The sequence below is a fragment of the Anomalospiza imberbis genome, chromosome 22 (assembly GCF_031753505.1).
Source record: "Anomalospiza imberbis isolate Cuckoo-Finch-1a 21T00152 chromosome 22, ASM3175350v1, whole genome shotgun sequence".
Lineage (NCBI taxonomy): Eukaryota > Metazoa > Chordata > Aves > Passeriformes > Viduidae > Anomalospiza > Anomalospiza imberbis.
Genome location: NC_089702.1, coordinates 8,716,086 through 8,743,634, shown reverse-complemented (window position 1 = coordinate 8,743,634; position 27,549 = coordinate 8,716,086). Strand labels below are relative to the sequence as shown.

Sequence of the window (27,549 nt, the reverse complement as noted above, 5' to 3'; positions counted from 1 at the left end):
AGCCCCGTTCTTATGGGGCACCCTGGAAAACTCTGAACAATGAGTTCCAGGTGTTGCCAGGGCTCCTGGGCCGAGCCTAGATGTCTCACGGGGATCCAGAACTGCAGCCCCTCATGGGGCCTCATTTCACCCCCAAATCCCATAAATCACAGGGAACATCCCCAGTTTCAGGTCTGGACTCGGGGAACCACACCAGGCTGGGATCACAAGTGGATCTGCCTGGCTGAGGAGCTGCAGCAGGAATTTCACACAGCAGGAAGTGTTTGGAGACACAAATCACTGGTTTATGCCTTTGCTCTTTTTCCTTCTTGTTTCTTATCCCCAGTGAAGGTGCTGGAAAGGGGAGCCCGTGGGCAGAGCAATCCATATGCAGGACACACTGTGCCAGCAAAGAGGCCACCTCACCTGAGAGGAGGAAACCCACAGGTCACTGCTTTGGTCCAAAAAGTAGGGGGGGGGGGGGGGGGGGAAGGGAAGCAAATATAAGAAAAACAGCAACAACAATTAAAAAAAAAAACCTTCATTGAAGGCGTCAACTGGAAAATCCACCAGTAACAATATTGTCTGCAGCAGCCCCACTCCAGAAAAGCTGTAATGATTCACAGTGACCCATCCAAGGAAAAGCAGGATACCTGTGACCCACCTGTCAGCTCTGGGCATCCTCCAGACGAGCTTAAAAGCACCAGAGAAGAGAAGAGTTCAGCCAGAACCGGCTCGAAGGAGGAAAATCAGATCTGGTGTGGAGGGAGCAGCTCAATCCCCAAGGTAGGTGACTCTTCCTCCCTTCATTCTCTCAATCTCCGAAGGAATCTAACCAGGTGAAGAAAGCATTTGGTGATGGGCAACAGAAGTCTGATTTTTGGCAAATAAAGGGTGAGAGGTGGCATTTTATTCCTGCAGAATTTCTGAGGTGTCCAGCAAAAATAAAGAATGTAAAATATGAATAAACCTGCTCATCTGGAAGGTGCTTTTCTGAGCAGTGGGAAAGTTCTCCAGCACTGTGGTGATATTTCCAGGATAGAAATGTCACCCCCAGATAGAAAAGGGAGGTTTGGGATAAAGTTCATTGCAATTTTATCTTTGGGTGTCATTCTGCATGCCTGCACTGGAAATGTGCCCACAGGGAAGGGTGAGGATGGGGTTTGCCACACGCACCCATCCCAATCCTGCCCACACCCCTGGAAGGGGCTGTTCCATGTGGAGCAGCCCCGGGCTGTGCTGCCAGGGCATCCTGCAGGGCTTGGGGGCTCGGTGGGAATTGCAGCCAGGAAATTCCCTGGATTTCTGCCTCCCCAGGAGCTCAGATGGTGTGGTGGCTGTACCTGTCGGGGCTGGTGTTCGCCATGCTCATCCCGGCCGGATGGCAGGTGGCTCCCAAGGACTTGGAGGACTTGTCCAGGTACGGGGCTGGGTGGAGCAGGGCTGTGGGAGCAGCTTATCCCTCCCCATTCCTGTGGCTGTCCCAGCTCTCCCTATTCCAGTGTTCCCATTTATTTTGTATGGATCCAAACAAACTCCCTCCTGGCTCCCCACAGCCCAGGAAGGGACATTCCCTGTAGGGAATCCTGGGATTTCCTGCCTGGGCCAGAGCAGAGACACCCTGCCCCAGGTCAGCCAGGCTGGGGCTGAGCCCCATCTGGGCTGGTGCTCCCATGGCACAAAGTCCTTTGTGGTGAATCCCAAAATCACCCTGGAGCTGCAGGAGGATGATCCAAACCTCGGATCAGTGCCGCGTTCCTGCTCTGATGTGGTTAGCAGGGACCAGGGTGGAGGTTGGGATCCACTGAGCAGGAAAGAGGGAAATTATTTGGGACAGGACACTGGATTTATTGAATGCCAGGAAAACCCAGGCCAGGCTTGGCAAATCTCCAGAAACTGAAACAAAAATTGTGTGTTTGATTTGTAGGAATCATATTAAATATTCCAGATTTATTCCTCTGTACTATTCCATCTTTTCTGGGGGATGATCCGCACAGGGACAGAGTTTGGAGGGCACAGCCCTGCCCTGGGCATCACCTGAGGGAGGATCCTGCTGGGGTGTCCATTAAACCCCATTTTCCTCCCTTCTCCTCCCATCCCAAGCAGATGGAAGTTGTTCGGACCCCAGAACTCCCAGAGCTTCCTGTCCCACATCAAGCGACACTCGGAGGGGACCTTCACAAGCGACTTCACGCGGTACCTGGACAGGATGAAGGCCAAGGACTTCGTGCACTGGCTCATCAACACAAAGAGGTGCCGGGAGCAGGGAGAGGGGCGGGATTGTGCTGGGAAACAACTGCCCACCACCCCAGTTCCGATCCTGATGGAGAGCTGGAGAGGGACCTGGAACAGTGCCAGGACACAGGGAATGGCTCCCACTGCAGAGGGCAGGGATGGATGGGGTATTGGGAAGGAATTCATCCCTGTGAGGGTGGGGAGGCCCTGGAATGGATTTCCCAGAGCAGCTGGAGCTGCCCCATCTCTCGAAGTGTCGAGGGCCAGGTTGGAGAACCCTGGGATGTGGAAGGTGTCCTCCCTTGGCAATGGGTGGAATGAGATGAGCTTTGAGGTCCCTCCCAACCCAAACCATGAAATCCATGGATCTGGTGCCAAGGCAGGGTTGGACTCCCTTTTCCTGATGCCCAGCAGCTCCTGGGGATTCTCTGGTCTCTTGTAATAAGGTCAGGAGAATGGAGGCATTTATGGTGGGATTGGAACTCTGGGATGGGGAGGGGCTGTTTTGTCCTCCTCGTGATTTGTCCCCACATTTTCCTCCTCATTCCAGCCTTACCCTCCTGGGATCGCTGGCATTTCTGTTCCAGCCATTCCCAAGGGGTGGCTCCTCCCTGAGCAAGGGAACCCTCCCTGCCCTTTCCCACCTCCTGATTTTAGCAGGAGTTTCCATCCCCTGAAGCTCTTTGGCGTTTGTTTTTAAGGTACAATTAACAGCAAATCCAAGCAGCAGCTTTCCAGCTGCGGCCACGCGGGAAGGTTGGGCCTCTCCTCCCCCGCTGGGATCGGAGCTCCACGGGAAGGATTCACCTATCACCCGCAGCTCCCGGACCCAGCCCGTGGTCCCTGGGAGCTCCACGGGAAGGATCCACAGCTCCCGGACCCAGCCCGTGGTCCCTGGGAGCTCCATGGGAAGGATCCACAGCTCCCAGACCCAGCCCGTGGTCCCTGGGAGCTCCACGGGAAGGATTCACCTATCACCCGCAGCTCCCGGACCCAGCCCGTGGTCCCTGGGAGCTCCACGGGAAGGATCCACAGCTCCCGGACCCAGCCCGTGGTCCCTGGGAGCTCCACGGGAAGGATCCACAGCTCCCGGACCCAGCCCGTGGTCCCTGGGAGCTCCTCCTGAAATCTGCCCCCATGCATCAGCCGTCCTTCCAACCTGGATTTCTCTCTGGCTTCCTTCTCCCCGCAGTTTTCCCTAAATGCCAATAAAACCTTTGCTCAATCCTGCAGCTGGTTCCTGACATCTCCAACCTTTCCAAGCGTCCCACTGGGATCCCACAAAGATCCTGGGGATTTTGAGCCTCTGACTCCCCACTTGGTGCCTCATTTTTCCCTCAATGCCTCAAGTTTTGGATAAAAGATAACCAGGATGTGCCCACCTAACCCCACAGACCAGGGCCAAAAGAAATTGGAGAGAAATTGAGGTAAACCCCTGCAGTAATACCCTTCTTGGTGTTAAATTATTCCAATTTAACCTGGATCCACAGAACCTCTTTGGAGTTAATTTAATTCTAATTAATTACAGGGCAAGTGGGCCCAGAAAAAGCTCAGAAAGGCAGCAGAGACAACAGCTCTGGATGGGGAATTTCACCTCTCCAGGGCATTCCTGGAGTCCCAGCACAGCCAGGGCTGGCACAGGGGACACATGTGACACAGCTACTCCCACTGAGAAATAAATTAAATTAAATTTTTAAATATAGAATTAAAAAACAATTTTTTAATTTAATCTTTTTAAGATAAAATAATTTGGAAGAAATATAATAATATTAGAAAATAATTTTAAAATAGAGTAGTTTAAAAATTAATAATTTTAAATAATGCAAAAAGTAAAATAATTTTAAAATAAAATAGTTTTTAAATTAAAGATATATTAATTTTAGAATAATTCTAAAAATAAAATAATTTTTTTTAAATTTAAAATTCCCCCCTTGTTTTTTTTACCAGCCCAGAGCGTTCCCAAACTCCCTTGGGATAAAATAAATAAAATTATTTCCACCTCTTAGAAAGAGAAACAACTCCCGAATTTTCACAGAGAGCACAAAAACAACACAAAGAAAGTGTCAGTACCTCGTTTATTCCCTGTTTGATTTATTCCCTGTTTACAGCCTTTGTCGTCCCCATTCCCATGGATTTCCTTTTGGGAATAGTCTGGAAGGCCCTGGGGGAAGTGGGAGGGGATTGATGTCAGATTTCACTTTCTGGGTCATTCCAAAAATATTTTAGGTTTATCCCTAAAGCAGCTCCAGGAACCATTCCTGGAAGGTTTTCTCTCCATGTTATTTTCTCCTGCACAAGGAAATATTAAATCCTCCCAAAATATGGAGCCCTCCCTTCCTCCCTTCCTTCCCTCCCTTCCTCCCTCCCTTCCCTGGAAGCTGAGCCCAGCCCTGTCTCTCTACTTCCAGAGAGAAAAAGAAAACAGGAAAACCAAGCTTTTCCAAGTGTAGGATCCCACCCATCCCAACTTGCCCTTTCTCCAGAATTTACTTAATTTTTCAGCCTCCTCTCCTTCCTGAAGGCCCAAGGCAGCTTTTCCTGCTTTGCCACTGCCCATCCCAGGCTGGCAGGAGTGAAACTCCACTTCCCAAATCCCCATCCATCAAATCTGATGGAGTTTTCCCCTGCCTGGGGAGGTGGCACCTCCATCCTTACAGAGCAATTCCACATCTTCTTTTCCCCAACCTTTGTCCTTTTGGGGTGGTTCCATGCTGGAAAAGGCTCCCGGATGGATGGGATGAGCTGATGGCAGGAGTTGTCATGCTCCTGTCCCATTCCAAGAGGCTGGAGCATGTTCCAAGCCTCCTGAGGGCTGTGGGAGCACCTTTTTCTCTGTAATGTCCTCCCTTCCCAGCTCCACGGCCCCAAGCCTCAGCCACACATTCCAGGGGGACACCAGAGCCCCCACAAGCCCCCAAAATGTGGAGAGAGCTTCAGGAGCTTCGCTGCTTCCCAGCCTCTCCCTGTGAAACGGCAGGGAAAAGGAAAAGGCACTTCCCAGTTCCCCGCCGGCCCAGAAGAGGCACTCCGGCCCAGAAGAGGCACTTTGGGGGCACAAGCCCCCAAAATGTGGAGAGAGCTTCAGGAGCTTCGCTGCTTCCCAGCCTCTCCCTGTGAAACAGCAGGGAAAAGGAAAAGGCACTTCCCAGTTCCCCGCCGGCTCTGCAAGGACAGGGGTGAAGGAAACACCAGAGTCCAGGGAGGTGACAGGAAGAGAAGTGGAGGAACAAGGGCCAGGATTCTGGGGGTGCAGAGCTCCACATCTCACCTGGCTGCTCCCACCATCAAAATCCAGGGATTTTATTTTTAAGCTTCCCTTATGGTCATTTTAGAGCTGACTAAAAAGGGACACTTCTGGATTTTACTGCTTTCAGGCTGGTGGCAGAGCCCAAAAAGAACCCTCAAAAAAGATGGGAAAATGGAGCATAGGGAGCAAATGTTTTTCCTTTGTGTTATCCCGCGTGCTCAGGAGTGGTTCATCCCAATTTCTGAGATACTCCCAATGCTGTGCCACCATGGAGAGCATTCCTCTTGTACCAGTAAGAGACAGAAGTTATCCAAAGGAGGATCCCAATCCAGACCAAAACCCCAGCTGTGAGGAAGGAGAAGGCGCCAGATCGAGCAGGGAATGGTTTTGTACATTCAGAGTTTATATTTGGGAAAAAAAAAAAAAAAAAAAAAAAAAAAAAAAAAAAAAAAAAAAAAAAAAAAAAAAAAAAGAGGAAGGAGAGGAGGAATTCGAGATTAAAAAAATAGAACTGATGGGAAGCGGTAGCGGTGCCTCCACCACTGCACAACACACGCACACGAGGACACACGAGGCTGGACAACACGGATCCCCGGGACGCAGCAGCCCAGGGAACAGGAAACTCTGCATGGCTTTATGGGACCCCTCGGGTGGGAAACGAGCCGCTCCTCCGTGTCTGCCTTGGCACATCCCTGAGTCACATTCCTGCTCCTCGACGGCGGCGTCGAGGCGCCTAAACGTGGGGGTGGGGGGAAAAGAGGGAAGGGGGGAGTAATCATCAGTGGAAGACCCAGAATCAGAGATCCGTGGAATTGTTCAGGTTGGAAAAGGTGTTTAAGATCATCAAATCCAACCGTCGACCACCATGTTCATGTCCCCAGGTGCCACATCCAAGTTTACGAAACTCTTCCAGGGATGACGGCTCCCCCCCTGCCCCGGGCAGCTGTGCCAGGGCTTGGACAACCTTTCCATGAAGGAATTTTCCCCAGTATCCAACCTGAACCTTCCCTGGTCAACCTGAGGCCGTTCCTTCCCCTCCTGTCCCTGTTCTGGGAGCAGATCCCGAACCCCCCAGCTGTCCCCTCCTCTCAGGGAGTTGGGAAGAGCCACATGGTGCCCCCTGAGCCTCCTTCTCTCCAGGCTGAGCCCCTTTCCAGCTACCTCAGGAGCTCTCCAGACCCTTCCCCTGCTGCTCCAGCCCTTCTCCAGCTCCACTCCTAGCTCTGGAGATGCCCCCAGCCCCTCAAAGCCTCTCTGAGTGTAGGGTCCCAGTCTGATCCCAGGATTCCAGGTGTAGCTCCCACACTTCCCTGCAGAGAGGAGCCGGTGGCCGTGGTCCTGCTGCCTGTTCCAGGAACGTGCCCCTTGCTCAGCAGCACTGGCCAGAGCGCAGGGAGGCCGTGGGCACGTGCTGTCCCCCACAAGGCCACGCCACAGCTGAGCCTTTACCTCCTTCCTCCCAACTTCAGAGCGTTTCTGTGTTCATGGTCAGAGCCTTCCACACCGTGGTCTTGGACATCTCATCCGAAATGTTGATCTCAGAAGGATCAGCCCTGCAAGGAATATTCCACACGGTTTTCCATGAGGATGGGTCTGATCCCACCAGGAGCATTGGCAGCAGCCAGAGGAACAGGAGGGCCTGGAAAACCAGAGCTCAGCTGCTGAGGATGGTTTGGCTGGATGATGAATTTTGGGAATCAAGCCCCGGAGCTGCAGACCCACAGCTGGTGTTTCCCCCTGTGACCTCTCAGGTGGGAGCAGGAAGGTCTCCAGATCCCAGAAAGCCACTGGTGAGGTAGTTTTGGGATAAAACAGGAATTATGCAGCCACTGTGTGGGGTCAGAGCTCTGCCATTATCTCCTAAATTGCCAGTAAATTGGGATTTTCCCACTTAGATGACTGGGGATAAATCTGCAAGTGGAGAAACCTGAGCCAAACACTTCCCATTGATCCTGCCAGGGGTCCTGACCTGGTGGATCTTTACCTGTCACTGCTGGGCTTTGGGGTGTCCACCCTGCTGGTCTTGCCCAGCTTTAGCTGAACAGAATTCGCAGCAGCTGCTTCCATCATTTTCTGGGACTCCTGAAAAAGAGATGAGTCGAGTTCTCTCTCCTTGATCCAAGAGGGGATAAATGAAATTCCAGTAAAAACCTGGCATGCTGCCCGCTCCTCTGAGCAGCCCTCTCCCCTGTGGGTGTGTTTGGGGTTAGTAACACTGCTGGGAGCAAACTCTCACAGAAATATAATAATTATTTTTATTATAAGGGTCATTTAAAAATGATAACGATGTCTCTGTTCCAGTGTGAAACTCTCAAAATTTAGGGAAAAAAGTTCAGAATGTGGGATCCGGGCTATGAGATCTGTTTGATTCAGTTCTGATGTTCCCCAACAGCTGCTGCCCAGAGGAGATGTGGATTCCCCATCCCTTCCCCAGCCTGGCAGTGCCCAAGGCCAGGCTGGACAAGCTTGAAGCATCCTGGGACAGTGGGAGATGTCCATGCCCACAGCAGGGGTGGCACTGGGTGGACTTTAATGCCTATTCTCACCCAACCCATTCCATTGTGCCACATATCCATGATCTAAGGATGAGCTGTGACAGGAACAGGGAATCTCACAGCCCAGAGGAGATTCCCAGCCCCTGGCATTACCTCTTCTTCTTTGGCTTCATTTTTGGCATCGTCCAACTTCTTCTTCTTGCTTTCTGGCATGAGGTCATCCAGGAAGCTGAGCTCCCGCTTGGAGAAGCAGAAATCCATCACTTTCCGGACAAAAACGAGAGCCAAAACCTTCAGGAAGGAAAGGGAAGATGAGTGAGGCTGGAGATGGTGCTTGCCATCCCTCCAGAGCTGCAAGCACAGGGAGCACCAAGGGGTGCTGGGAGCACCAGGAATACTGGGAACGCCGGGAATACTGGGAACACAGTGTCCTGGATTGCAAGTGTGTGTTCTATTTGCCATCTGTTAGAGGTGTGGCAGTTATCTCCCGTTAATTGGGCAGTTATCTTCTGTTAATTGGGGAGTTTTTCTTTATCTCTTCCCCAATCAATCCTCCCTCCAGGAGATATCTCCTGTTATTGGGCCATTAATTATTAATTATCTTCTGCTCATGGCCAGTGAGTGTCCCTGCATGGCTGAGAAAATTCCATCATCCCACTGGGAGATGCTCTGCCCAGGGGAGGAGCCGAGCATTCCTACCTGGATACAATCTGACTTTTTGGGACACCACAGCAGCCTTTGCCCACTGCATTCCCAGAGGAGCAGCTTTCTTCCCCACTGCATTCCCAGAGCGAGCCCAGGCCCATCCCCACCAGCCCTGGAGCTTCAGAGGAAAACTCCCCCCTTGTGCAGGATCCCTGCTCCAGCAGAAGCACAGCTGGCACTGCAGGAGGGCTGGGCCACCACGGGATGGGACTGCTGCCACCACCCTGACCCACAGCGGGTCACGGCTGCTCTGACTCTGGCAGAATGTATTGTTTTGCTTTTTAAAATTTTATTATTATTTTCCTCCCTAATAAAGAACTGTTATTCTGGGAGCCTGAGAGCCCCTTAATTTCAAAATTATAACAAATCAGAGGGAGGGGGTTTGCATTTTCCATTTCAGGGGAGGCTCCTGCCTTCCTCAGCAGACACCTGGCTTTCCAAACCCAGACAACCAGAAATACTGGGAACACCGGGGATACTGAGAACACTGTCTCCACCGTCTCTCACCATCATGGGGAAGATGATGGCAGCACGGGAAGCTTTGATGGCCCAGAGCAGCACGAGGCAGAGCAGCTGGATGAGGGTGAAGAGGTGCACCTTGCGCAGGGGCACATGGCGCAGGTAGATGAAATCGGGCTGGTGTTTGGCCGGCATCCAGAACAGCTTCAGGCGGTCAAAGAACTGCAGGGGAAAGGGAGCACTGCCACAGCTCCTGCAGCTGCTGAGATGTGGAGATTTTAGGAGCAAGGAGAAATCCGGGATCCCCTTCTGTTCCTCCTGGGAGCAGCACCTGTTTTCCCTTCGCTCCATGCAAAAAACCACGTGGCTCCTGGCTTTGCCCACCAAATTCAGAATTATTCCAGGGTTTTCTCTTGTCAGCATCTCCTGGCCCTGGGAATCCCCCAGCAAGGATTCCCAGTGGAATTTCCTTCCCTTCACACTGAATTCTGCCAATTTCCCATCACCAAACACCAACCTGTCCTAAAGCCTGAAACAGAGAGCACTGAACTGGCCCCTCCCAGTGCTGAACTGGCCCCTCCCAGCCCTAAAATCTTCCTGAGCCTCTGTCCACCAGTCCCTCACAAAAATCATTTGAATTTCCTGCTCTCAGAGACATTTTTTCCCATCCCAAGGCCTTCAGGGAGAGGACATTCCCTGGAGCAGCCGTACCTGGATTCCTCGGAGTGACGAGACTCCCATGTACAGAAAGACCCCGTAAAGCACTGGCATCGGGATAAACTGGGAGGAAAAATGCAATCGTTAATGGCTTTAAATTTCATTAGCAGTATTGCTACTCTCTCTCACCACTTCTTTCTCAGGTACTGCCTGAAGATTCCCAGCTTTCCCACGCTGGATTTTATCCAGCACGGATTTTGTTCTCTGTGTCAAGCTGATCTTTTGAATCATTTCATCAGCATAATCTCCTTTTCTAGAGAGGGTGGAGACAAGGAGGGGATTTCATCCATCAGGACCACATTTCATCTATCTGAGACCTCCTGTGGGGGTAAAAATGATCTCGAAAAATTCTTGTGGGAATGCATGGAAGTGACGTCTGCTTTGAGCCTGGAGATGGCTCAGAGATGGGTCTGCTTTGAGCCTGGAGCTGGGATTGAGTGTCTCCTTTGAGCCTGGAGCTGGGATTGTTTGGCGGAAAGAACAGGCAGGAAAGCCTGTGGGGGGAACTCTGAGGGTTCAGCTCCTGGGAATGGCTCTTAAGAGGCTCTTGGGGGAGTGAATTGCAGCCAATAAAGTCCTGCTTGTCTGAAAATGCTAAATTCTAACCCAAAGCGAGGGTGGATGTGTAGAGTTTGCGTGGCCATGTTTGGGGAGGAGGGATGGCCTCCGTGAGAAGCTGCTGGAAGTTTCTTCCATGTCTGGCAGAGCCAGCTCCAGCTGGCTCCAGGATGCACCTGCTGCTGGCCAAGGTCGGAGCCAGGGCCCACGCTGGAGCAGTTTGTGGAGAGCTGTCTCCTATGGGATGGACTCAGGGTGGAGAAATTCTGGAGAAGATTGGAGAAGTTCCTGGAGAACTGTCTCCCCTGGGAGGGACCGATGCGAAAGGGCTTTGGCTCCTCTCCCTGAGGAGCAGCCAGAACAACCTGGGATGACCTGACTGAAACCCCCATTCCTGTCTCCCTATGCAGAAGGGAAGGTAAGTTTTTGTGATTTTGTCAGTAATAAATTCAATTAATAGCCCTAATTCCAGCCTGTTTTCCCGTTATCATGATTGATGAGGGATCTGTCCCTGTCCTTATCTCAAGCCATGAACCTTTGGTCTATTCTCTCTCCAATCCACCTGGGAAGGGCGGGGATGGACCAGCTTTGGTGGAATCCAGCCAGGATCCCTCTCATTTCAGAGGTTCTGGAGGACACCTGAGAATTAAGGGATTTGTCTTGTTTGCTTGGCTTGAGCACCCAAGCTGGGTCTGAAGGGCTGGAAAGTCACTGAGGCTGGTTCCCACCCTGCCTTTGGCATCACCTCCTTGGGGAGAGAGGCTCGAATTTTACATCCCCTCCCAAACTCCTGTGGGTCACCAGGGGCTTTCCATCCCGCTCTCACCTTGAGCACGGAGGTGAAGAAAACGGAGCAGCCCATGAGCACAAAGATCATCAGGCCAGTGACTCTCTGCTCCCGGATCCCCAGGAACTTGGGCTGCTCGCCCGGCGCGGAGCAGTCGGACTCCACTTTGAGGCTGTTGACGTGGGTGATGGAAAGGACCGTGGCGGCCACGAACCAGGGCAGCCCCATCACCGAGCACACCCCGAGCATCACGGCCACCATGAACAGGTCCAGGTGATACCCGCAGCCTTTCTGGGGAGCAAAAATGGAACAGGAGCACCCCTCAGGGACCAGGACAACACCACGGGTGGGGCTCAAACCCTGCTCAAGCACAAGTCAGCTTCTGGAAAATTTAAATAAGGTTTGAAATAAGAACTAGAACCAAACGTGGATTTGACGTCTTGCACAAAAATCCAGCAAGATCAGATAAAGTGGGTCTGGAGGGTTTGTACCATCTCTGCTTCTCAGAAATAATTTTAAAATTATTTTTTCATTCATAAAGATATTCCCACCACTTGCAGATAGGACATAGCTCTGAGTGATCCCTGGAGCTCATTGAGATCCCTTCTCAGCTGCCACTGATATTTGAAAAAAAACACCTTTCTATATCCAATATTCACTTGCTGCTCCCAAAAGTTGCCATCCCCTCCCTGTGTCGAGGAGAGCTCCTGCCACACAGCCTGGTGTTATCCCAAACCTTCACAAAGCGTTTGGGACAGGAGCTTGTCCCAGCCCCACAGCCCGAGCGGGGTGAGGAGGGGGTGACGCCCTGCAGCCCCTCACCTTGAGCCTGTGCTCCTTCCTGTTGACGATGACGGCCGTGATCTGCTGGTCCATGAAGATGAGGATGGTGCAGAGCAGGGCCGGGATGAGTGCGGCCAACACCGTCCACCACGGGTTGGGCCCAATGGGGTTGATGAGCCACCCACGGTCATCCCTGGTGGGCTGAAACACAGGGGGGATCAGCTCCCAGCCCAAACCCTTGCCTGGCCTCCGTTCCCCTCCATCCCTGTGTGCAAGCATTTCCCAGCCCTGGCTTCGTCTCCCAGGGCACTTTGCAGTGCCAGTGTTGTCTGTCCCAGAGTCCCCTCTCCCCTGTTTTTGGGGCTGTCTTCCCAAAAGACAAGAAGGAATTGATGCATTTGGATGTGGCAGAGGAGATGCTCACATCACCAGCAACTCCTCCAGCCCAGCCCTGTCCTCTCCAGTGTCTGGTTTTGGGGCTGTACCCTGATTTCCATGGGGAATCTAGAGATGGTTCCACCACCAGCAGCTCCTCCAGCCCTGCCCTGACCTGCCCGGACATCACCTGGTGGCAGCTGAGGTGCCAAAAGCCTTCTCCACCAATCCCCAACCCCGTTACCTTGAACATATGGGGGACGTGGAGCTTGGGGGACGGGATCCCGATCCCAAGGTCGATGAGCACCATGATGACAATGGTGAGGAACACAGCAAAGTCGCTCACTGTGGATCGGACCTGGGGCAAGAAACCAGGGCTGAGAGGGGCCAGGAAACCTGGGGATATCCACAGTGTTTGGACTGGTTAATCCCTAAAATCCCTCCACTCCGAGGACATGCAGCCAACTCCCTTGGGTGGATGTTGCTGCCATGTTGGAGATCTGAGGATCTGGTGTGGGACAGTAGAAAGAGTTCAATTAGGGGGAAAATTCACATTTTAATTCAGACATTAACAAAAGTACTAAAAATAAGGAAAGGTACCACACTTCTGGGTAAAATGGGAATAAGTCACAGAGGCATCATTGATTCCTGTTTTTCCAAGGCAACACCTCATTCGAATGCCCCTCCAGAAAATGATGCTCAGAAGGGGAAAAGAAATAAATAACTTTGGAAGAGCTGATTTCCAACTGCCTGAGCCAAAAAACATCACTCTGAAACAGGTTGTGAGGCAGGAGGGGAATGCTACAACCTCTCTGCACTCATGGAAACGAGGGAGGGACATCCAAGGTCAGCATTTCCCAGCCTGACTGAGAAGTGGCCAACCCTTCAGTGCTCCAGGAACAGCATTTTGGGAAAGGAGCATGGAATCTGTCCCGGGCCACCACCTTCTACCTACTCTGGTTGGGAAGTAACGGCTGGTTTTGAACTTCTTCAACAAACTCGACAGGACAAAGGTGGAGAAGAAGAGGATGCAGCACCAGAAGAGGACATTGGGTGCGTAGGGGCCGTTGCGTCCACAGGCAGGTCCGTGGAACTCCCCATGCAAAGAGCGACATTCCTGGAGAAACAGAGCATCAGGACATGGAGGAAAACCAGGATAAAGGGGGGGTTGAGGGTCTTGGTGCAAGATCTGTGACCCTGCAGCTGCCATAGAAGTTATAAATATGAATATATCAATAGACTATAAATATATCCATCTATTATAAATATGTAAATATTTATATATATAAATAAATAGAAATAAATAAATATATTACTGTATTATAATATATTAATATAAATGTGTGGGTGTTTTATATATAAATATAAATATTCATATATTTATATAATGTAAATATGGGCAGCAGCAGCTGAACAAGTGACACATGGAGCTGGAATTACACAGAGGGGAGCAGAAGCAGGATGTGGTGGGACACCACGGACCTACAGCACGTCCTCCGCTCCACCAGGGCTGAGGAAAACACTGGAGGGGAAGGAAAAGCTGGAAATTTGAGGATAAAGAGGGACCAGGGAAGGAGGGCTGGGACAACTATGGGGGAAAAAGAGACAAATCATCCCTTTACAGTCGGGGCTCTCAGGACAAGGCCAAAAGGGGCTGGAGATGTCCCAGAGAGCTCCAGTCCCACACCTGGGCTCTGCTTCCAGGGACAATCCCTGTTGGGGCTGCTCTGACATGCAGATTTATACAAGACCCTACAGACAGCAGGGCCTGGAGTCATCAGGAACCAATTAAGGGAGCCAATCATTGCCTTCAGGCAGGACGCGCCGTCCTTCAAATGCTCCAGGAATCAAAGCACTCCCTTAACCTTGATCGAGGTCCCACAGCCTGGCTGAGGGCGACAGTTCTTATCCCCGAGGTGGGGACAAAGTGAGCTGGAGCAGGTGAGCTGGACCGGGGTGGGGCTGGGCACCCCTGGACTCTCCTTCCCAGGTCCAAACAGTTTAAAAGTACTCATGAGATTTAAGCAGGGACTTCTCAGAGCTCTTTGAAGCCCTAAGTCACCTGAAGATGGTGGCTTTGGCACCTGTGAACACCCCCAGCCTCCCTGAGGAAGTGGTGGCCCAGGGCACTTACGGTCACTGTGAGGTTTCCCCAGGTGATTCCCGACACATTGATCCCATTGCTCCGCCAGAACCGCAGGGTCTCATTGCTGGGATGAGCCGGGGGCTCACACTTACAGCTGGAGGAGGGAAACCAGGACAGGGCTGAAGGAACAGTGCCGGGACAAGCCCGGAGGCACCTGCTGGGGGGGGAGGAGGAGAACACCCACTAATAGATGGTGAGGAGGTCCAGCTTGCTGTGCATGTGCACGGGGAAAGTCTCCCGCAGGTGGCTCAGCTTCTCCAGGGCCTCGTAGATGAAGATGATGCAGATGAGGGAGGCGAAGGCCTCCTCAGTGAAGCGGGTGATGTAGCACACCAGGCAGCTGGCGTCCGTAGCCACCAGCACCACGCAGAAGAACGCGGTCCAGAGCCCAATGCACGTCCGCAGGGAGAGATAGGAGAGCGTGTATTCCCTGGCAAACCACAAAAATTCCTGGGGGAAAGGCCAGCACAGGCCTCTGAGCCGAGCCTTTCTCCAGAGAAAATTAGGAGCCATGGTGGAGGGTGTGGAGGTTGCAGGTGGTATTTGAGGTTTCCATCTCCTTGAGGTTGCAGGATGTGGGTGGAGAAGCCAAGTGTTTAATTAGCATTAATTAATGTTGTCTTAATGCCTTGAAGGCTGATTGAGGTTGTGGAAAGTTCTCCCATGTCCCTGAGAGCCCTGACACCAAAACCAGCTGGGTTTGCCCCGGTCACCTACAGTCAGCTTGGGGGTGAATGAGAAGTTTAATTCTGGTGAGAGGGGTTCATCCCACACCAAAGTCACCAAGATGAAAGGACTGTCATAGAAAAGAGCTATTTCCCAGGAAAAGTTCACATTTGTTCAATAAAACCCCCAAAACTCAAAATATTCCAATTGAACTACATGGATATTTGGGCAAAATCTCTTTCTTCTTCCAGCAAAAACCAGGTTTAAAAGTTTTGTACTCAGTGGAAAACAAACCCTCTGTCATTCCCAAACCAGAGTCATTTGTCTCACCTTCCTTGGGCATCCATCCAGAGCCTCTGTTCCTCCTCCTCCCACTGCTTCATTTTAACCCTAAAATCCCGAAATTACCCCAAGCCAAAAACCCCAAACGACCCGCAAGCCCAAGGACTCTCACCCTTCCTGCACGACAGCAGCAGCAGGAGACCTCTGTGACCCAGCAAACAGCTTAAATCTGACAATTCCCACCAAGAAAATGAGAAGAGAAACATCTTCTCTCTGCCCAAAAAAAGAAAAAAAAATTTTCCCCAAAAGAATAGAAGACAAACATCTCACTTGCAGAATTTGTAGAGAATCTTCTCAAAGACCAGGACGGGTCCAGTGCTGCCGAGGATGGTGAGGGGTTGGCCAGCAAAGAGAGAATAAACTACGCCTGTCATGGATGCTCCCAGCAGTGACTCCATGGCACTCTGGCAGGGAAGAGAGGGAGCAGGGAGTAAATAAATCATTAGGGATAAAAGCCCCCCAAAAAACCCAAAGGAAGTTCACAGCAGCAAAGAGATTTCAAAGGTCATGGAGCGGATTGGGTTGGAAGGGACCAATGGGTTGGGTTGGTAGGGGCTGGTTTGGGCTCCAAACACTCCCCACGAGCAGGGACACTTCCCACCAGTCCAGGGGGGTTCATTTGGAGTGCTTCCCCCTCCCCACTCTCCCTGCAGAGAGCGGAGCTCACAATGTGGCCGTGGGTTGCCTCCCCCAGCAGTCCCCCGAAGGTGATGACGGGGGACATGCAGGCACAGTAAAGGAACAGGAAGGACGCCAGGCACTGCAGGCTCAGACCGTCCCGGAAGTCACTCCAGAACCACGGCGCCTTGCGCTTCACGTCCAGGACCAGACCTCCAAAGAGCCTGCAGGGAGGGAGGGAAAACCAGGCTGTTCTCTTGGGAGAGCACGTTTGGTTTCCTTTGGGCAGAAAGTGCTTCCGCCTGGAGGTGTTTCCAGACCTGCCCTGCCCCAAAGGGAGGAAACCCGAGTGTGTTGATGCTGGGGCACGGCCCACCTGCCCAGGTGTTCCCCCTGCCCAGATGTCTCCCCTGCCCAGCCCAGGGGACCAAGGTGGCAACATGCAGCCCTTTCAGTGAACCAGGTGACCCCAAAAGCTGCTGGAAGAGAAGGTCCCTGCTCAGATTTTGGGGGCAAATCAGAAGAAGGCCCCAAACCAGGAAAGCTCCCACCTCCCAGTCCGCTCCAGTTCAGGACCACTGTGTTTCTCCGGTTTGCTGTGGGAAGAACTCTCATCCAGAGCTCCCGGCATCTTCCTCTTTTCCTGTGAACACGGAATTCAGCTCAAAACAGGTATTTTTCAGGTATTTTATCAACCACCTGCTTGTTGTGCTCCTGGCCTGGGTGTGACTCTGCCAAACTGGGAATTCCAAGTTTACCAGAATTTGGGGTGTTGTGCTGCCCATCCCCCATGCAGCACCCACCTGGGAGGGGACGTTTTTGGGGGGCTCGATTCGGATGGATGGGTCCCACTCTCCTGGCGGCAACACCGTGACCTGATCCAGGAACTCGTCTATGCCAGCCACGAGGTCAGCCCGGTCCTTGGCTTTGTAGGCAACATCGTGGAAAACCTGCCCAGAGGAGACCCCCAGGTGAGAGCACAACCCACCCCAGGTGTCCTCACCTGGGCAGCTCCCCTTTGGCTATGGCAGGATCATCTTTCCCAAATCTCCTGCTGGAAATGGCAGCTGGAAATGTTCCCCCAACAGGAAAAATCTGGGCATTGTGGTGCTTGTAATCATCTCCTCCATGAGGTCACTGTCCCTCATGGCTTTGAGGAGAAGTTTTACCACCCTGGCAATGCCACCCCTGGGATGGTGCCAGCCCTGGATGTGGGGAGGATGAGGTACAGGATGAATCCCGGGTGGGATTTCAGCCCTGCCCCTCTTGGCCACACTGGAGGTGTTGGCATAAAGGGGAGAAGTTCTTCTGGCCCAGGCGATGCCACCACTGGGGACAATGTCCTGGGTACCCCGTAGGGAAGGATGAGGTGTAGGATGTACCCAGAGGGGATTTCATCCCCCAGGATTTGGGGTGATGTAAATCTGCCTGGTTTGGGGTGTGAATAAAGGGCTGGGAGAGAAAATCATCTTCCTCACTGCTCGAGGGACAGGGAATGGTCAAGAACCCCAAAAGTGACCCAGAGGTCCCCCTTATCTCATCACACCTCATCTGTCATGGTGGTGGCCATGGACCTGCCAATCTCGTGGTACTGATGGGCTTTTCCTCCTGGCCCCAGCAGAACAAAAAGGAACCTGGACAAGGAAAACCAAACTGAGAGAGTGGAACGTGGCTTCACTCCAAGAGCACCCAGGGAAATCCCTGGGTCCTCAAGGGGAAACATGTTGGTTCCCCACCTCCACTATGGGTTGAATTGCTCACCAAAACCAATCACAAATCTCATTTTGGGGCCAATTCCATTGAAATTAATTCGTAGGTTTCAAAGATCCAGCAGGGAAGGGAGGAAGGTGAGGAGCAGTGTGGGAGAAACACACAGCTCCCACTTGCTCCCTTGGGCCCCAAACTGTGGGGCAATTTCAGGTGGGTTTGGGGTTTTTTAAATAAAAACTTTGTGCTTCTCCTCCATACCTTGTTGGGATGGGAACTTCTGTCATTCCCGACAGGAGCACGGCCGGGGTCAGGCGGACAAAGGCCACGAGGGGCTGGTGGAGGAAATCCAGCTCTCCCACCAGCACATTGGACGCCTCCGCTCCACTGGGAATCTTCTTCATGAAGTGTAGCTCCGCCTGGGCAGGACCAGCCATCCTCAGGCAACCCCCCAAAAACGAAGCCCTCAGGGGCCCCCAGAGTCTCTCTCATCCCCCTGGAGGAGTGGGAGAGGTGCAGGGGTCTCACCTTGCTCAGGTCCATGGCACTGGTCTCAGGGGTCACCCCATTTTTAGCTTCTGCAGTGGTGGGAGATGGGTGAGGGGTGAGGGTTTGGGCTGGGAGGAAAGAGAAAGAAACTCAGAAAGGGAGGAAAGGAGGAGTTGGGGTGTTTGTTATTTGCCAGAACAAGTCTAATGGGGACAAAGTCACCCAGGAACCCCCATCTGGTGCCAAAGCCTGGAGAAACCCTCACCTGCTGTCAAATCCCTGGAGAAACCTTCATCTCAGGCCAAAGACAGGCAGAAGACCTCACCTGGTGCTAAAGCCCTGGGAGAAAACTTCACCCAGTGCAAATTCCTGGAGAAAACATCATTTGGTACCAAATCCTGATAGAAACCTTCAGCTGGTGCCAAATCTGACAGAAACCTTCACCCAGTGACAATCTCCTCCAGAAACCCTCACCTGGTGCTGAAAACTGGCAGGAACCCTCAGCTGGTGGCAAATCCCTGGAGAAACCTTCACCTTGTGGTGAATCCTGGCAGAAACCTCCAGCTGGTGCTAAAACCTGGCAAAAACCTCATCAGGCCCTAAGCCCTGAAGGACCCTTACCTGGCTCCAAACCACACAGAGCCTCACCTGGTTCCATACCTCGCACATTCTCACCTGGTTCCATACCTCGCACAATCTCACCTGGCCCCAAAACACACAGAACCTCACCTGGCCCCAAAACACACAGAACCTCACCTGGTTCCATACCTCGCACAATGTTACCTGGCTCCAAACCACACAGAGCCTCACCTGGATCCAAACCACACAGAGTCTCACCTGGCTCCAAACCACACAGAACCTCACCTGGATCCGTACCCTCTGGAACCTCACCTGGATCCAAACCCCACAGAACCTCACCTGGCTCCAAACCACACAGAGCCTCACCTGGATCCAAACCACACAGAACCTCACCTGGATCCATACCCTCTGGAACCTCACCTGGCTCCAAACTCCACAGACCCTCACCTGGATCCAAACTCCACAGAACCTCACCTGGATCCAAACCACACAGAACCTCACCTGGATCCGTACCCTCTCAAACCTCACCTGGCTCCAAACCCCACAGACCCTCACCTGAGTCCAAGCCCTGCAGCACCTCACCTGGTTCCATACCTCGCAGAACCTCACCTGGTTCCATGCCCACAGAACCTCACCTGGCCCCAAATCACACAGAACTTCACCTGGATCCATACCCTCTGGAACCTCACCTGGCCCCAAACCCCACAGAGCCTCACCTGGCTTCTCAAGCAGGTGCAGGTCCTGTTTCTTGCTGACATCAGCAAAGGAGCGCACGATGGGCAGGAGGTTGTTCCTTTTCCTCTCGTTCTGGTGGTGGTGCTTCTTCAGCAGCACCTCCCGAACCTTGGCCCGCGTGCGCTCGTCGAACTCCGGTGATGGCTCCTGCTGGGCCAGGATCAGGTCTGGGTGGGACAGGGACACGAGGTCAGAGCATGGACCTGCCCTGCCAGGGCCACTCTGCCTTCAAAGTCCTGAACCCCGGCATGTGGAGGGAAAATGAAACCAATGTAATGTGATGAATGGCTTGGAATGAGTCGTTATTGAACGAGGGTCAGCTCTTAGAGAGAGCCGAAGAGCCAGGTCCTGAAATACTCAAAAACATGCAGGACGTTTTCCTTCTTTGCTGCAGAACATTCTCCCTTTTACTGCAGAATATTCTCCTTTTTACTGCAGAATATTCTCCTTTTTATTGCAGAATATTTTCCCTTTTACTGCACGATATTCTCCCTTTTACTGCAGAACATTTGTTTTGCTGCAGAATATTTTCCTTTTTGCTGCAGAATATTCTCTTTTTTGCTGTAGAATATTCTCCCTGCCAAATATTCTCTTTTTTTGCTGCAGAACTTTGCTCCAGTCGCTCTCGAACCCAAAAATCACTTTCCAAAGGACCACACATTGCCAGCAAGAGCTGCACACCTGAACCCCACTGACATCCCAGAACCGCCACCAGGACAGCTGGGAACCCCGATCCCTAGGGCAGGATTTCCCGGGAGCGAGCGCCCACGGTACCGGCGATGTCCTCGATGCTGGTGGCGCGCACGTCCAGCAGCACCGTCCCGTTGATGATGCAGCTGCGCAGCTCGAAGAGGCTGTGCAGGGACAGCGTGGCCACGTAGGGTTTGCTCCAGCGCTCGCCCCCATCCTCCACGTCCTCCTCAAACTTCAGCCACCTGTGGATTTGGGGTGGGATCAGCCAGAGAAAAAACGGCTCCAGCCTTGCAGCCCCTCGGATGAAACCACAGAGCAGCTGGAGGAGGTTCCTGCTGCTGGGAAAGTTCCGTATCCCAGGGAACAGGGACTCCTCTGCCACCGCAGCTGGCAGCAGGGATCACAGAATCCTGGAATATCCTCAGCTGGAAGGGACCCACAAGGATCGCAGAGTGCAACCCCTGGCCCTGTGCAGGACACCCCAACAATCCCACTTAGAGCTGTCCCTGACCTCTGGAAACATGGAACCATGGAATATCCAGAGGTGGAAGGGACCTATGAGGATCACAGGACCATGGAAACTCTGGAATTAGAAGGGACCCACAGGGACCATCAAGTCCAACTTCTGGCCCAGGATAACCCCAAAAATCCCACTAATCCCCAAACCCTAATGTTCCAGCATTCCCTGACCTCTAGAACCATGGAATCTCCTAAGTGGGAAGAGACCCACAAAGATAATCAAGTCCAATCCCTGGCCCTGCCCAGGCACCCCAAAATCTCACCCTGTCCCAGAGAGCTTTGCCCAAACACTCCTGGAGCTCTGGCAGCCTTGGGGCTGTGACCATTCCCTGGGGAGCTGTTCCAGTAGGGGAAGATCCTTTTCCCAGTATCCAACCTAAACTCCTCCTGCCACAGCTTCCGGCCATTCCCAAATCCCAGGGATTTATTTACCGGGCCGTCTCCTTCCACTCGGCATCTTCCCCCTCCTTCACACAGATCTCGTCCAGCTCCGTGAACAAGTCATGGGGGACGTGCTGCTCATCCTCCTCCGTGCCCAGGATGAACTGGACCCGCTGGGATGGTGTGTCTGGGGACAGGAGGAGATTCCCCATCCCATCAGTGAGCCTGGATCCATCCTGGCATGCTCACATTCCAGTGGCATCACACTGGGACCAGTCCAGCCATAAATGCTGGGCTGGCCCCTCTCCCACGGCTCTCTCTGGGCTCTCACAGAACCACAGAGAAGGTGGAGCCCCCATCCCATGCTCCATAAGGATGGGCTGCTTTCCTTCCTTCCCCACACCTCCAGTTTTACACCAGAATCCCTAAATCCATTATGGATTTAACTCCAAAACCAGAGAAAAGTTTGGGAAAAGGGGAATCTTGCTAAAAAAAAAAAAAAAGCCACTTTTCCCCAGTAAAACAGCCACACAAAGCATCCACAGGGACCTGGCTGGGAAGTGCCGTGGTGGCCACCCCAGCAGGACTTACAGTGGTATCCCTGCTCCGCTGGGACCGGCTCCTTCTCCCGCTCCCGTTTCCGGTGTTTCTGGCTGTGGGCGCGGTGGTGCCGGTGGCTCTGGCGCACCAGCGGCATCCGCACGCCCACGTACAGGGTCCGGTGGCCTGGGAAAACGGGGATGGTGGCAATGATTGGTGGCTCAGCCAGTGCAGCCACCTCAGGAGGAAGCCACAGAGTCAGGGATGCTCCTCAGTGGGAAGGGACCTGCAAGATTCATCAAGGCCCCACACAGGACACCCCAAAAATCCCACAGCGACTTCCCTTCATGTAAATTTCAGTGGATCCCTGACTTTCCCAGACTTGTCCTTTTTTCCAAGCCCGTTTTACTCAAGCTTCACACAAAGGGATGGTTTGGGGGTCACCGAAATGTGCCCTGAAAGCACCAAAACCCTTCTCAAATTCCAGCTGCCAACACCACCAACACTCAGATTTGCTCATTAAGCAGGAGATAATACAATAGTTATAGATTTTAAATCTTTTTATGGCAGAGGGTGACAAGGAAAGATCAAAGGAGCCCCATGACAATGAACTCCAGGAGGAAAAGAGGGAATCTGCACCACATCAGATGATTCTCCTGCCCTCTCCAAGCCGGGAGCAGCTGCTGTGGGAAAAGCAGATGGGAATTATCCAACCCTATGAACACATTTCACAGCAGGGCCTCCACCAGGGCTTTAAAAGCCATCACATTAAAAAAGAAATCAATAATTTGTTGTTTAATCAAGAACCACAACAAGTTTTGCTGCTCTTGGTGTGACACCAGGCAAGGGACATTGCAGGGACTTTTGCCCAGGGCCTGGTGGCCCCTCCAGCAGGATCCCAGCAGGATCTCACCTTCCAGCTCCTCCTTCTCATAGTGGATGTTGACCACATTGCTCGTCCTGCCCTGGTCAATCACGGCCTCCTCGTCGTGTCTCTAATGAGGAGGAGAAGTGAAAATTCGGGGATGGGTCTGTGGAGCTCCCTCCACCCTCCCTGTCCCTCCACCATTCCATGAGGATCACAACTTCTCCTCCAGGCACAGCCCAAAAAACCAGGACTTGTGGAAGGTTCTTTTCCCAATCCCAAATAAACCCATCCGTGTTGTACACGATGGGAGTCTGGAAGGGTTACTGTGGGGGGAGAGGGACTTCAGACCCAAATTTGGGCATTTCAGACCTAAAAAATACTCAACCACCTGCTTTGGTTTTGTGGTTCATTTCTTAAAAAAGAAAAAATACACAGGGATTTCCAAGCTGGGGGAAAAGAGCCGCTCTTGGTCTCAGGGTGGTTCCTGCAGGACTCCCTGGGTGGCTCTTGGCCACAAGACATGGCCACCAATGACCTCCAAAAGCCTTCAAGGTCCTGCAGAGGCCCAGGCTCCCCTTGGTGCGAGTTCTCCATGGAAAACAGCATTTCCCATCTTTTAATTGAGATTTCTGAGCAGCCTGGGCTTCTGGGAAGTATCCCTGTCCATGGAAGAGGGGTGGAGCAGGATAGTCCAATGATTTTCCAACCCAAAAAATTCCATGATTCTTTTATGCGTCAAATACTAAAGGAACATCACCAGTGCTCACCTTCCCCTTCCCTGTGCCCCCAGACAATCCAAGAAAACCAAAATCCCATCATCTGTGCAAAAAAAGACCCTGCAATGCCCAACAACCCATATTTTCTATCAGTTTCCCAATTATTCCTCATTTAAAGGCTCAAGGGGAAGGTTTGGGATGATTGAGTGGATGAGGTTCATCCTCGCCTTGATGCCATCCTGGCGACCAAAAACGATTCAAACAACAAAAACCACACCCAAATTTTGATTCCCGAAACTGAGGGTGGAAAAGGAGCAAAATCCTGAGGGAACTGAGGGAACTGGTGGGGCTGCGGGATGAAATTCCAGGAGCAAGAGCTCCCCTTGCCTGGGGAACCAGCTCAGAGCAACCACAGCTGGAATTTGTAAGGAAAGTTCCCAACGCCATCGGGCAGACGCTGCCCTTGTATTGCTAATGATGCCATGAGGTTATTGGAAAATGGAGAATAAAGAATGAATTATGATTTCAGCTGGGACTACTCTCAGGGAATCTGCTCCCCCAAATTCCCGCTTTAACCAGCGGATGGGAAACCTTTGGGTCCCAGGCACTGGTGAGTGTGATGAGGAAGAGGAACAAACATTCCTGCTGGGGATGAGTTGCTGGTCCCTGAGCTCCAATTCCAGAGTTCACTGTCGCTCCCTCTGCCTGCTCCTGGACTTGCCCACGTTGCCCAGCAGCCAGATTTTCCTGCACCAGTGGCTCTTCTGTCCTCGCTCCAGTGACATCCATCACCACCCTCCTGCCCTTCCCAGCACCCTGCTCCCTCCAGAGCTGCCAAAAGGGACTAAACCCCAACCCTGCAAAAGGCACAGGGTGAAAGGGCTCAATGAATCGCAATTTAAAATGGGAATTTTAATAAAATGGCAAATTTGAGCACACCTGTGGCAGTGGGAGTGAACAGGGATTTGGGAGTGGCAGATTCAAACCTCTCGTTGGCGACACAGGCAGCCTCTTTCTCCCCAAAAACACATTTTGTCAAACCTCCCCTCCTGCAATCCAGGGAAGCTCCAGCAGGATCTGGGGGAGTTTTCCCTCCATCGGGGGGATGCACAGCCCCCAGCAGAACCCCGGGATTCTCTCAGAAAGGGTCACGTTGTCACTGCTGTGACCTTGTGGGTCCCTTCCCATTCAGGCTGTTCCTTCATCCTCGTGTCAGTCCCCAGTTTTGGGGGACACCAGATGGATCAGGGGGTCAGATTCCCTCAGGACAAGGTGGCACCTTGTGTCCCTCAGCTCCAGAGACAAAAAGGGATGGGATCAGAATCCAGAGTGCCAACCCAGGGATTATTTATACTCCCCAGAACTCTGCCCACCTTGGAAAACACAGTGGAGGGGAAGAATCCAGCTCTGGTTTATGGAAAATTCTGTGGAATGGGGTGAAAAACACCACATCCTGCCAGGGGAAGGACATCAGCATTCGGGTGGATTTTAAACCCAAATTCCCAAAGAACAAGTGAGGTACAAACTGTCAGGAAAAGAAACATCATGGGCAGGGCTGATTTCCATCCAAATTTCCTGCAGAAAGTCAGGGAATTCCTGGAAGGTCTTGCTTTGGCACAAGCCCCATCCCTTGGGAATCTTCATCAGCCAGAGCCAGTCCTGCCATGGGACAAAGGCTCCGGACAAGCCCCATTTTTCCTCTCCTCCCTCTCCAGCTCTGCCTGACTTCCCGAGCTGAGCTAATCGGGCTTCTCCATCCTCCAGACTCGTTTGCTTTAATGAGCTCCCTCCCCGGCGCCGCCGGACTCAAAGGTCACCTGCCCGGAAAGGTGACCCGGCTGTAAAATGACCCGGCCGGGGAAGGTGACACCGAGGGCTGGGCAGGGAAAATCCCGCCGGTACCCAAGCTCGGAGCCCCACTGTGGGTTATTAACCAGGATTGAGGCTCCAGGAGCTTTAGGAGGGGCAGGTGGTCACCTGGGGTCCGAGGATGCTCTGACATCCCATCGCCCTTCCCTGGACACGTGCCCAAAATCACACCGAGGGGAATGCTCTCCCTCCAAACTGCCCCAGTCCCCGCCCGGCCACCCAGATGGGCTGGGAGGGGTTGTTCCCCCGAGGACATTCGGGGGGATTTAAGGACTTTGTGGCCGTGGAGCCGTGGGTTTGGGATGGGATGGGATGGAGCAGGAAGGGGGAGAGCTCCAAAGCACGAGTTATCCCAGGATACCTGGATGGATACCAGCCTTCCCTCTCCAACCTCCTCCACTGCCAACAGCCTGGGAACCATTAAATCATCCAAACTGGGCTGGAAAGGGGATGCCGAGCTTGGCATCACTCACCCTGGAGTTTCAGAGCAGCCAGAGTTGTTTCAATTTGCTGTTTTCTAAGGAAAAGGCTCAATTTGGCTGCCTGGAAGTTGTTTTCTGGGGAGACTGAAAGGAATTATTGCTGCTAGGAATGAAATCGGGAATGGCTGGAGCAAGGCAGGAAAACCCATTTCCATCCCCCTTCATGTTACGAGCTCAGTGTGTCCTGTCCCCCTCTCCAAATTCATATTTTGTTGGGATTTTGTGTCCCCCAGAGAGATCTTTGGGGTTTCTGCCTCAGTTTCCCTGACTCCCTGCAACTCCTGAGGTTAGGAAAGAAAAGCTCCTGCTCTGGGGATGTTTTGGGGTAACTGAGGATGAGGAAAAGCCCCAAGCAGAGACTCAGGACCAGCCCTGAGCCCCCTTGGTCCCCAGCCCAGGGCACACCAGGAACGGCCACCAGCAGCACTGGGAGGATTGATGTCACACACCTCACCCGAGGTGTGATTAATAATTAATTAATAACTGACCCACTGTTCTGATGGGATGAGGGTAGCAGGGGGCACCCGGGGGCTGCTGAGGTGGCAGAGAGACCCCCCCACACACCCCTCTCCATCTCCCTCCTGCTGGACAAAGCCCTGGGGTCCCTTGGGCTGTGTGACCCCCAGGGACCCCTCTGGCTCCTGGGCCGGGATCTGAGCTGGGACTGGGGGAGGGGACAAAATGGGACCCCCAAAATGGGGCTGGGGAGGGACCCGCTGGTCACAGCCGAGCGTCCCCAGGACACGATGGTCACCAGTGCCGGGGGAACAGAATCTCCGTTCACACTGTAATTGCCGGGCAGATTAATTAATTAATTCCCAACCTCTCATTAATTAATTCCCCGCCTGTCGTGGTCACCCAGAGCAGCTCCGGCCGGTCCTGTGGGTGCGGGGCAGGGGAGGACAGGGACAAGGAGACGCTGAAAGGGAGGAACAACCCAGGTGCCCCCTGCCCCGCTCCTGCTCGGGCACGGGGCAAGCCCTGAGCCCCAGACGGCAGAGCTGTGGTGGGGGGACGGTGAGGGGGGGACAGCGACGGGGGGACCTGGGGCCCTGCGGGGACAGTGGCCTTTGTCTCCTCTCCAAAGGGCCGATCGGGGGAGGAGGGGGCAGGAGGGAGGGGAGGCACATCCAGATGCAGAGGAGGAGCCGGGGGCCCCGGTGAGGACCCCCCCAGCAGGCCCCATGCAGGTGCCCTTTCCCCCTCTTCCCCTCCCTCCTGCGCCCACCTTGAGCGCCTCTCACCCCCCCCTTTCAGAGGTCGGGCTCCCACGCCCCCGGCACCCCAATTCACAGACACCTCCCCCCCCGCCGATGTCCTCCAGCCCCTTCCGCACGCCCCTTGCCCCCCTCCCTTGCAGATTCCTCCCCTCCCGCCCCCCCCGCTCCCCTTCCCCCCCCCTCGGTCGGAAATGCCGCAGTGAAGCAGCCACGGAGCATCCTCCGGCCGCCCCGGGGGCACCGGGCATCCCCCCACGGCCCCACCTGGTAACTGAGGATCCCATCGGGCTCATTGCTGCCGGCGGGCATGGCTGGGCCCGGGCACCCCCCCGGGGTGGGGGCCAGGGGGGGCCGCCGCCGGCTGCAGCGCCGGTGCCGCTCACACCGGCTCCAGCATCGCCCGGTGCCGGGGCCAAACCCCGCCCAGGCCGGCGGAGGGTGGGGGGAGGAGGAGGAGGAGGAGGAGGAGGAGGAGGAGGAGGAGGCGGCAGGGCCGGGAGGGGCGATGCCCGGCGGGTTTCCTGCGGCCGCGCTTCGGCAGCCCCCCCGGCCCCCAGCCCCGATTCCCTCCAGCATCGCTCTGAGCCCTCCGCCTTCGAAACGTCCCCAGCATCACCCCCGTCTTCCCTCCCGCACCTG

The 27,549-nt window shown here is 53.4% G+C and overlaps 2 protein-coding genes across 2 annotated transcripts; one reads left to right on the top strand and one right to left on the bottom strand.

The window, feature by feature from the left end:
* Positions 1 to 481: 481 nt before the first annotated feature.
* Positions 482 to 3,446, top strand: LOC137486723 (pro-glucagon-like). The gene is made up of 4 exons (XM_068212186.1): positions 482 to 765; positions 1,297 to 1,399; positions 2,086 to 2,232; positions 2,916 to 3,446. The coding sequence occupies exons 2-4, from the start codon at positions 1,305 to 1,307 to the stop codon at positions 2,923 to 2,925; spliced, it is 252 nt and encodes an 83-aa protein (XP_068068287.1). The 5' UTR covers positions 482 to 765; positions 1,297 to 1,304; the 3' UTR covers positions 2,926 to 3,446.
* Positions 3,447 to 5,900: 2,454 nt separating this feature from the next.
* SLC4A8 (solute carrier family 4 member 8) lies at positions 5,901 to 27,348 on the bottom strand. Its single transcript, XM_068212669.1, has 25 exons — positions 27,175 to 27,348; positions 22,669 to 22,750; positions 21,807 to 21,941; positions 21,267 to 21,402; positions 20,397 to 20,557; positions 19,604 to 19,789; positions 18,348 to 18,436; positions 18,081 to 18,238; positions 17,659 to 17,746; positions 16,916 to 17,062; positions 16,664 to 16,755; positions 16,162 to 16,336; positions 15,765 to 15,898; positions 14,671 to 14,916; positions 14,475 to 14,580; positions 13,296 to 13,457; positions 12,585 to 12,698; positions 12,005 to 12,166; positions 11,222 to 11,473; positions 9,832 to 9,900; positions 9,169 to 9,342; positions 8,110 to 8,247; positions 7,446 to 7,543; positions 6,911 to 7,014; positions 5,901 to 6,194 (listed from the first exon to the last, which is right to left on the bottom strand). Exons 1-24 carry the CDS (start codon positions 27,217 to 27,219, stop codon positions 6,927 to 6,929), a joined length of 3,237 nt encoding a protein of 1,078 aa, XP_068068770.1. The 5' UTR covers positions 27,220 to 27,348; the 3' UTR covers positions 5,901 to 6,194; positions 6,911 to 6,926.
* Between the last annotated feature and the right edge of the window lie 201 nt (positions 27,349 to 27,549).

Bases quoted from the DNA above. Each gene is read 5' to 3' on its own strand.
- LOC137486723 (XM_068212186.1), top strand. From the start codon at position 1,305: ATGGTGTGGTGGCTGTACCTGTCGGGGCTGGTGTTCGCCATGCTCATC. The intron at 1,400-2,085 runs GTACGGGGCTGG...CATCCCAAGCAG, and splicing joins GACTTGGAGGACTTGTCCAG to ATGGAAGTTGTTCGGACCCC.
- SLC4A8 (XM_068212669.1), bottom strand. From the start codon at position 27,219: ATGCCCGCCGGCAGCAATGAGCCCGATGGGATCCTCAGTTACCAG. The intron at 15,899-16,161 runs GTGAGCTCCGCT...CTTCCCTGCCAG, and splicing joins AGGCAACCCACGGCCACATT to AGTGCCATGGAGTCACTGCT. The intron at 12,699-13,295 runs GTAGGTAGAAGG...TTCTTGCCCCAG, and splicing joins GCCGTTACTTCCCAACCAGA to GTCCGATCCACAGTGAGCGA.